Source organism: Macaca mulatta, chromosome 2, assembly GCF_049350105.2.
Source record: "Macaca mulatta isolate MMU2019108-1 chromosome 2, T2T-MMU8v2.0, whole genome shotgun sequence".
Classification (NCBI taxonomy): Eukaryota; Metazoa; Chordata; class Mammalia; order Primates; family Cercopithecidae; genus Macaca; species Macaca mulatta.
Window position 1 is genome coordinate 169,757,465 of NC_133407.1, and position 10,486 is coordinate 169,767,950.

The 10,486-nt window shown below is 38.0% G+C and overlaps 1 protein-coding gene across 2 annotated transcripts in view; it reads left to right on the forward strand.

Annotated features, from left to right (window-relative positions):
• CCDC191 (coiled-coil domain containing 191) overlaps positions 1 to 10,094 on the forward strand; it is an 88,655-nt gene extending 78,561 nt beyond the window's left edge. For both annotated transcript variants that reach the window (XM_001107271.5, XM_077993913.1), the window contains one exon: positions 8,881 to 10,094. In XM_001107271.5, the coding sequence (XP_001107271.3) occupies positions 8,881 to 9,079 (199 nt within the window). In that variant the 3' untranslated portion in view covers positions 9,080 to 10,094. The remainder of the gene's footprint in view (positions 1 to 8,880) is intronic.
• The last annotated feature ends 392 nt before the right edge of the window (positions 10,095 to 10,486 follow it).

The window sequence follows — 10,486 nt, forward strand, 5'->3', positions numbered from 1 at the left end:
GCTGAGGCAGGAGAATGGCTTGAACCTGGAAGGTGGAGGTTGCAGTGAACTGAGATTGCACCACTGCACTCCAGCCTAGGCACTTCAGCAAGACTCTATCTCAAAAAAACAAAAACCGCAAACAGGGAACCATGACCTTCCCAGATAGACAAAGCAGGGAACCAGTGACTAATCCTAATGAGAAGGCAAAATGTAAACTCTAACCAACATTCAAAATAGCAGTTTTAAGAAAACCCAGTGATCTTCAAGATAACAAAGAAAAGCAGTTCTGCAATTCTTCAGATAAATTTAACGAAGATTTAAAAAGTCAAACAAATCTTGGAACTGAGAAATACATTTGCTGAACTGAAAAATCATGAGATGTTTTCCACAGCCAAATGGATCAAGCAGTGGAAAATCAGTGAGCCCAAAGACAAGCCACTTGAAAATACGATATCAGAAGAGAAAAGAAAAAGGAATGAAAAGGAATGAAGACAGCCTACAAGATATAGAAAATTACCTCAGAAGACCATATCTAAAAATTATTGGTGTTGAAGAGGGAGTTGAATGAGACCAAAGGGTAGAAAGCTTATCCAAAGAAATAAAAATAGGAAACTTCCCAAAACTTGAGAAAGACATATCCAGGTATAGGAAAGTCAGAGAACCCCAAACAAATTTGACCTAAACTCTCAAACGTCAAGGACAAAGAGGATCCTAAAAGCAATAGGAGAAAAGAGGCAAATAACATATAATGAAGCTCCAATTCATCTGGCAACAGACTTCTCAGCAGAAACTGTACAGGCCAGGAGAGAGCAGGATGAGATTTTCAAAGTGCTGAAAGAAAAAAGAAAAAAAAAAAACTGCCATCCAAGAATACTGTATCCATCAAAGCCATATTTCAAATATGAAGGACAGAGAAAGTTTTTCTCAGAAAAACAAATGCTGAGAGAATTCACCAACACCAGACCCATCTTACAAGAAATGTTAAAGGGAGTTCTTCAGTCTGAAAGAAAAAAAACACTAACACAAAAAGAAAACAGTTGACAGTAGAAACCCTACTGGTAAAATTACATCAACAAACCCAGAATACTCTAATACTGTAATTGTGGTATGTAATCAACTTATAACTCTAGTATGAAGCCAAAAAGAGAACTCTATCTAAAACAATAATAGCTACAGCAGCCTGCTAAGTGATAGGTAATATAAAACATGGAAACTAAGACAAGAAAAAGTCAAAATGTTGGAGGATTTCTAAAAAGAAAAGGCAACAAATTAAAACTATCAGAGAAAATCGTTTTGCCACAAGGGAAAACAGTAAAAAAGGAAGACAGGAGTTACAAAACAACCAGCAAACAAGGAAAGAAAAAATTGCCATAGTAAGTCCTTACTTATCAATAACTGAATACAAATGGACTCAGTTCTCCAATTAAAAGACATAGAGTGGCTGATGAATAAAGAAATAAGATCCAACTATATGCTGCGTAGAAGACACCTACTTCACCCGTAAAGACATACATAGACTGAAGGAGATAGAAAAAGACATTCCAAGCAAGTGGAAACCAAAAACACAGCAGGAATAGCTATACTTATATTAGATAAAACTGATTACAAGTCAAAGACTATAAAGAGAAATAAAGAAGGTCATTATATAATGATAAAGAGTTCAATTCAGCAAGAGGATATAACAATTATAAATATCTATGCACTCAACATCAAGCACCCAAGTATATAACACAAACAATAAAGGGAGAGATAACTGCAATACAATGATAGGGGACTTCAACACGCCACTCTCAGTAGTGGACAAATTATCTAGGAAGAAAATCAACAAAGACACATCAAAGTTAAACCAGAAACCAGGCCAAATAGGTCTGACATTTAAAGAACATTTTACCCAACTGTTGCAGAATACACATTCTTTTTATCAGCACATGGAACATCCTCCATAATAAGACCATATCTTAGGCCACAAAACAACTCTCAACAAATTCAAAAAACAGAAATTATGCCAAGTATCTTTTCGGACCACAACAGAATAAAATCAGGAATCAGTAAGAGGAACTTCAGAAACTACACAGATACAAGGAAATTAAACAGCATGCTCCTGAACAACCAATGGATCAATTAAGAAATTAAGAAAAAAATTTAAACTTTCTTGAAACCAATATAAATGGAAATACCATAGATCAAAATCTACGGATTATAGTAAAAGCAGTCACTTCTTTTAAGAGAGAAGTTTATAGCAACAAACACTTACATCAAAAAAGTTGAGAGACTTCAAAAAATAAGTTAACTGTACTCCTCAAGGAAATACAGAAAAGCAAGAACAAACCAAACCCCAAATTATTAGAAGAAAGGAAATAATATAAATCTAAGCAGAAATAAATGAAATTGAGACTTTTTCTGACTCAAAATCAGAAATGAAAAAGGAGACATAACAACTGAGACATCAAAAATACAAAGAATCACTAGAGACTATTATGAACACCTACACATCAATAAACTGGAAAACAGAAGAAATTGATAAATTTCTGGACAGATACAACCTACCAAGATTGAACAATGAAGAAACAGAAAACCTCAACAAACCAATAATGAGTAATGAGATTGAAGCTGTAATAAAAAGTCTCACATCAAAGAAAACCCCAGGACCTAATGGCTTCACTGCTAAATTCTACCAAACATTTAAAGAAGAACTAATACAAATTCTACTCAATTTCTTCAAAAACAATTGAAGAGGAGAGAATACTTCCATACTTATTCTATAAGGCCAGCATTAGCCTGATACCAAAACCAAACAAGGACATGATAAAAAAATAAATTAATTAATTAAAAAAACTACATATTCCTGATGACCACAAATGCAAAATCTTCAACCAAATACCAGCAAACCCAATTCAATAACACATTGAAAAGATCATTCACCATGATCAAGTGGGATTCATCCCAGGGATCCAAGGATGGTTCATCTTATGCAAATCAATAAACATGATACATCACATTAACAGAACCAAGAACAAAAACCATATTATTATTTCAAGAGATGTCAAAAAAGGCATTCGATAAAATTCAACATCCTGGCCAGGACCAAAATGCCCACTTTCAGCACTTTTATTCAATATAATACTGCAAGTCCTTGCCAGAGCAGTTAGACAAGAGTAAAAAGTAAAGGACATCCAGGCCAGATGTGATGGCTCATGGCTATAATCCCAGGGCTTTGGGAGGCCAATATGGAAGGATCATTTGAGGCCAAGAGTTCAAGACCACCTGGGTGACACAGAAACCCTGTCTTTAAAAAAAAAAAGTATCCAAATTGAAAAGGAAGAAGCCAAATTAGCCTTGTTCACGGATGACATGATCTTATGCTTAAAAAAAACTAAAGACTACACCAAAAAAACTGTTAGATCTGACAAATTCAGTAAAGTTGCAGAATACAAAATCAGCATTAAAAAATCAGTAGCATTTATTAATATATACAACAACAGTGAAACATCTGAAATAGAAATCAAGAAAGCAATCGCACCTTAACTAGCTACAAAGAAAATAAAATACCTGGGAACCAATTTAACCAAGGAAGTGAAAGATCTATATAAGGAAAACTATAAAACACTAAGGAAAGAAGTTGAAGAGGACACAAACATATAGAAAGATATGCCATGCTTATGTGCTGGAAGACTTCATACAGTTAAAATTGCAATACTACCCAAAGCAATTTACAGATTCAATGCAATCTCTATCAAAATACCAACAACATTCTTCATAGAAATCGAAAAAAAATACACTTTTACACTGTTGGTGGGATTGTAAACTAGTTCAACAATTATGGAAAACAGTATGGCGATTCCTCAAGGATCTAGAACTAGAAGTACCATATGACCCAGCCATCCCATTACTGGGTATATACCCAAAGGATTATAAATCATGCTGCTATAAAGACACATGCACACGTATGTTTATTGCGGCACTATTCACAATAGCAAAGACTTGGAATCAACCCAAATGTCCATCAGTGACAGACTGGATTAAGAAAATGTGGCACATATACACCATGGAATACTATGCAGCCATAAAAAAGGATGAGTTCGTGTCCTTTGTAGGGACATGGATGCAGCTGGAAACCATCATTCTCAGCAAACTGTCGCAAGAACAGAAAACCAAACACCGCATGTTCTCACTCATAGGTGGGAACTGAACAATGAGATCACTTGGACTCGGGAAGGGGAACATCACACACCAGGGCGTATCATGAGGAGGGGGAGGGGGGAGGGATTGCATTGGGAGTTATACCTGATGTAAATGACGAGTTGATGGGTGCTGACGAGTTGATGGGTGCAGCACACCAACATGGCACAAGTATACATATGTAACAAACCTGCACGTTATTCACATGTACCCTAGAACTTAAAGTATAATAATAATAATAAAAAAGAAAGAAATAGAAAAAAATTCCTAATATTTATATGAAACCACAGAAGAACCTGAATAGCCAAAGCAACACTGAGCAAAAAGAGCAAAGCTCTAGGCATCACACTACCCGACTTCAAAATTTATTACAAAGCTATAGTAACCAAAACAGCTTGGTACTGGCATAAAAACAGACATATAGACCAATGAAATAGAACAGAGAACCCAGATTTAAATCCACACATTTACAACCAACTCATCTTTGGCAAAAGTGCCAAAAACATAAAATGGGGAAAGGGCAGTCTTTCAGTAAGTGGTGCTGGAAAAACAGTATAACTATAAGCAGAAGAATGAAATGAGACCCCTTTTCTCTCACCATACACAAAAACCAAATCCAAATGGGTTATAGATTTAAATCTAAGTCCAGAAACTATGAAAGTACTAGAAGAAAACATTGAGACAATGCTCCAGGCCATTGGTCTGGCCAAAGACTTTTTGCGTAAGACCTCAAAAGCACAGACAACCAGAGCGAAAATAGACAGCTGGGATTACATCGAGCTAAAAAGCTTCTCCACAGCAAAGGAAACAACCAAGTGAAGAGAGAACCCACAGAATGGGAGAGAGTATTTGCAAACTGTCTGTATAGTTTGGATGTTTGTCCCCTACGCTTCATGTTGAAATCTGATGTTGGACGGAAGTGGGGTCTAATGGGAGGTATTTGGGTCCTGGAGATGGATTGCTTAATGAAGGGCTTAACACCATCCTCTCTAAATGAATGCATTCTCACTCTATCAGTTCCCGAAGAGCTGGTTGTCAAAAAGAATCTAGCACCTCCCTCCCCCCTTTTTTTTGCTTTCCTCTCTTGCCATTGGATCTCTGCACATGATAGCTGCCCTTCCATCATGAATGGAAGCAGCCTGAAGTCCTCACTAGAAACAGATGCTAGTGCCATACTTCTTGTACAGCCGGCAAAACTGCAAGTCAAACCTCTTTTTTTAAATAAATTACCCAGCCTCAGGTATTCCTTTATAGCAACATATACATATGGACTAAAATGCCATCTGACAAGGGATTAATAACCAGAATATGTAAGGAACTCAAACAACTCAATAGCAAAAAAACCCAAATAATCCAATTTAAAAATGGGCAAGGCCATTATAGTGACTCACACCTATAATCCCAACACTTTGGGAGGCCAAGGTGGGTGGATTGTTTGAGTCAAGGAGTTCAAAACCAGCCTGGGCAACATGGCAAAACCCCATCTCTACCAAAAAAAAAAAAAAACAAAAACCAAAAATTAGCCAGGAGTAATGACACACACCTGTAGTCCCAGCTACTCGGGAGGCTGAGGTGTAAAGGATTGCTTGAGTCCAGGAGGTGAAGGTAGAAGGGAGCCAACATCATGCTGCTATAGTCCAGCCCGGGCAACAGAGTGAAGCCCTGTCTTAAAAAAAAAAAAGTGGGGGAAGGATCTAAATAGACATTTCTCAAAAGACATACAACTGGCCAAAAAGTGTACGATAAGATGCTCAGCATCACTAATTATCAGAGAAATCCAAATCAAAACCACAATGCGATATCATCTTATACCTACAGTAAAATGGCTTTTTATCAAAGACAGTGAATAACAGATGCTGATGAGGATACGAAGAAAGGGAAAGCCTCATACACTGTTGGTGGGAATGTAAATTAGTACAGCCACTATGGAGAACAGAATGGAGGTTCCTGAAAAAACTAAAATTATAACTACCATCTGATCCAGCAATTCCACTAATAGGTATATCTCCAAAAGAAAGGAAATCAATATATCCAAGAGATATTTGCATGTCTGTGATTATTACGGCACTGTTCACAATAGCCAAAATATGGAATCAACCTAAGCGCCCATCAGTGGATAAATGCATAAAGAAAATATGCTATATATACAAAATGGAATATTAGTAATGAAAAAGAATGAAATCCTGTCATTTGCAGCAACATGGATAGAACTGGAGGTCACTGTGTTAAGTGAAATAAGTCAAGCACAGAAAGACGAATACCACATGTTCTTATGTGGGAGAGTTAAAAATGTGAATCTCATGAAGATAGAGAATAGATTGGTGGTTACCAGAGGCTGGAAAGGGTAGAGCTTGGGAGGTGGATGAAGAGAGGTTGATTAATGGGTACAGTATACAGTTAGATAGAAGCAGTAAGGCCTAATGTTCAATAGATCAGTAGGGTGACTATAGTTAATAATAACCTATTGCACATTTCAAAATAGCCAGAAGAGAGTAACTTGAATGTCCCCATGGTAAATAAAAGATAAATATTTAAGGTGATGGATATCTCGAATACCCTGATTTGATCATTACACATTATATGAATGTATACAGTTACCACATATACCCCCAAAATATGTATATTATGTATCAATAAAAATATTATAAAAAGATAGCTATAGATAGGCTATAAATAAGTGCCAAACCAGTGATCATGAATATGTTTTAGGAGTTCAGGGAAAGAAAGAGAAATGTAGGCAAGGATGATCTAGGAAGATTTCACCCAAAGGGCAGAACATTTTTCAGTTAGGGTAGAACAGCAGGAGCTAAAATGCAGAAGTCAGAAAACAGGAGTGTAGCCATGAGAGAGATGTGAATGGCTGAGAATGGGAGACAGGGTCAAGGACTGGGAGTGTGCCCACAGCTGAGCACAGGAAGCTGTAAATGGTGGACTGAATGGATAAAAGCAAGTCCATTCCTTGGAGGCTTTTTTTTTTTTTTTTTTTTTTGAGACAGAGTCTCACTCTGTTACCCAGGTGGAATGCTGTGGCTTAATCTTGGCTCACTGCAACCTCCACCTCCCAGGTTCAGGTGATTCTTGTGCCTCAGCCTCCCAAGTAGCTGAGATTACAGGCGCCCACCACCATGCCAGGCTAATTTTTGTATTTTTAGTAGAGATGGGCTTTCACCATGTTGGCCAGGCTGGTCTTGAACTCCTGACCTCAAATGAGCCACCCGCCTCGGCCTCCCAAAATGCTGGGATTACAGGTGTGACCCACTGCACCCAGCCACTCCTTTTTTTAAAGCAGTACTTCCACCAACAAAAATCAACATTGTCAAAAATATTAACCAACAGCCATAAAATTAATGAGGACCGATGTGCATTCTGGGACTTCCTCAGATGGTCAAGAGGCCAGAACAAATCCCATGTCTGCCTATAGTTGTAAAAATATAAGCTTAACTACTCTGCACTTTGTTTCAGCACTAACTCCACATACACACCACGGCATGCTATTCTTGCTTCTTTGCCTTTACTCAAGATGTGCTCTCCTCTAGGAAAGCCTTTTCTTTGCCTGACAAAAATTCAGTTCAGACACCATCTTCAAAAACGTCTGCTCCTCACCACCAGACTGCGCAGTCCTCCGTGCTGCTCTCTACTGCTGTACCTTCCCACTGTATGGAAACTCTGGTCACCTGTTTCAGCCTATCCTGGGGCAGACAGTACCTGGCTTACCTTGATGCCCCTAGTGGTCAGCTGTGGTGGACACTAATAAATCCTAAAAGGCCATGGCATGCTTCCTTGTGACAGCGGAGACACTCACTTAAACAAGCAGTCTTCCATACCACGTCTCCAGAACCTGATGTTAGGCTACTTTTTCTCAACTGATATTCAAGACTTGTTCTTTGTTGCTGTTGCTGCTGTTGGAGGTGAGGTTACCAGCAGGCTTTTAAAATATGTCTACACCCTGGGGCCTCGATGCCTGTAACTTTGGCACATTCTGCATGCAATTTTCCATCATTTTTGCATTGAGGGTTGTAGTTTCTGGATCCCTTGCCAGCATCACTGGTCCTGGCATGGGCACAGTATGTAGGCTGTAATCAGATGAACTCAGGAGTGTGCCTCGTAGCTTGCATTACTGGAGGCCATTTGGTGCTATGCTCAAATGTCACCTCCTCAGTTTCCCTGACCACTCAATCAAAAATAAAAATAACTGGCCAGGCACAGTGGCCCACACCTGTAATCCCAGCACTTTGGGAGGCCAAGGCAGGCAGATCACTTGAGGCCAGGAGTTCAAGACAGCCTGGCCAACATGGCGAAACCCCATCTCCAAGAAAAATACAAAACAATTAGCCAGGCATGGTGGCAGTCACCTGTAATCCCAGCTACTTGGGAGTCTGAGGCACAAGAATTGCTTGAACCCAGGAGACAGACATTGCAGTGAGCCGAGATTGCATGACTGCACTCTAGCCTGGGTGACGGAGCAAGACACTTGCCTCAAAGAAAATAAATAAAATAAAATAAAATAAAAATAAAAACCTATCAGTCACTCTCATTCCCTTTTGTTACTTTATTTTCTTCACAGCATTTCACACTATCATAATCCCAATTGTGATTTCCACACCTTTTATACAGCATTTTATTAACATAAGAATTATTTTTATAAAGTTCTTAATGTGCTACAGATGGAAAGCCAACCTTTTCTCAGCATTTCACTGTTTTCCTTCTTTATTCTTAAAGGAGGATCCTCTGGATCACATTTCGGACATGGAAGAAGTTTGTAAAATTTATGAAAGAGGAAAGAGTAAAAGAAGAAAGGCGACAGCAACTTCGTAGGAAGGTAGTTGAAATTCTTCCAGACTTTCAGGTGCCTGGAAGCGACCATGAGCTGTACCAGCAATCAGATACTTGGTCCTTGAGTAAGACAAGTCTTTTGTGAACCAATGAACCAGATTAGTGTAATACTTAGGACAGGAAGCTCGACTGGTCCATAATATGTGTGTTATCTCCACCCACCCACCCACATACATACATACACCTGGTTTATTCTCTATGAGCTACTTCTTAGATCAAAGGAATTATTTTGAGAATTTTTATTTCCTTCTTTGACTTTTCCTGGATTGCTAGTCATTCACTGTAGCATTTATCACAGTGGGATCATCCAAAGGAATATTGTAGAGATCCTCTGTTCAAATATATCCTATATATTTTTAGCATAGTAAACTTTAAAAAGGACAAGTGTTTGCCTGACTGAGCCTGTGAAGAAAAACGTGTCCATATAGCTTAACATGAGTTGTTGATAAATGTGACCTTAATTAAATAGAAATAAAAAGTAGTGAGTACTTAGAAAAGGAAAGGAGGCCAAGGCAGTCAGTCTTCTAGTACATTAGCATCACTGACAGGCACCCTACCAGACCTTGTCCATTTGAACCTCCCCTGATGGCAGACCATGCATGAAAATGTTCTCTACACTGCTGCTGCAGAGGATAGCCGCTTATCCTGATTTCAGAGAAACCGAGTTCCCAGAGATACTTCTCTTCCATGCACCTTGATAAGCATGCAGGAAATTCTAAAAGGTAGTAACTCTATCATGACAGTCCAGCAATTCATTAAATTATCTGTTCATGTTCCCAACCGCAACTGCTGAATAATACACTCAGTTTGTCTTCTAGTACTCAGCTCAGTTTGATCTAGATACTGAGATACTTATCTTGAATTCAAAGAATGTTTTCATCTTTAAGGTGCTATAAAGACTTATAAAATGCTCTATGAACTGTTAGAGAATTACCTGCTAGAAAAATAATTTTTCATTATAAAATACGTTTATTATGACAAATTCAAGTAGCCCATAAGTGCATATGGTAAAATGAAAGTCCTGTGCAGTCCTGAGATGACTACTCTTATGGTGTGCTGAAAATTTGAGTTGGCAAAATAAAATTCTATGGTTAATTGAATGTTCTTGTTATTGTCTCGTACTTCCTCAGAAGGGTTATCTAGCTGCACCACCTGCTACATGACTTAGATCCTTTTACCATGGAGGAGGTGTGATATGACCCAAACACCTTGAATTGAACTTTATTTATTCTATGATGCGCCTGTTCCCACAGCTTTTCCTTTAATATGATTATACAGTTGTCATTTTTAAAAAAAATGTTTTTCACGATTAATGGCCTCTAAAAATGTAACTAAAAGTAATAATATATCACTTTCCACCAAAATCACTATCAGTTTATACCTAACTACAGTACATTTACAAAATATTGGCTGATATTAGCACCTGGAAACAAAATACCAATTTTATTATTTTTTTGTTTTGTGTTTTTTGTTTTTGTTTTGTTTTGAGACA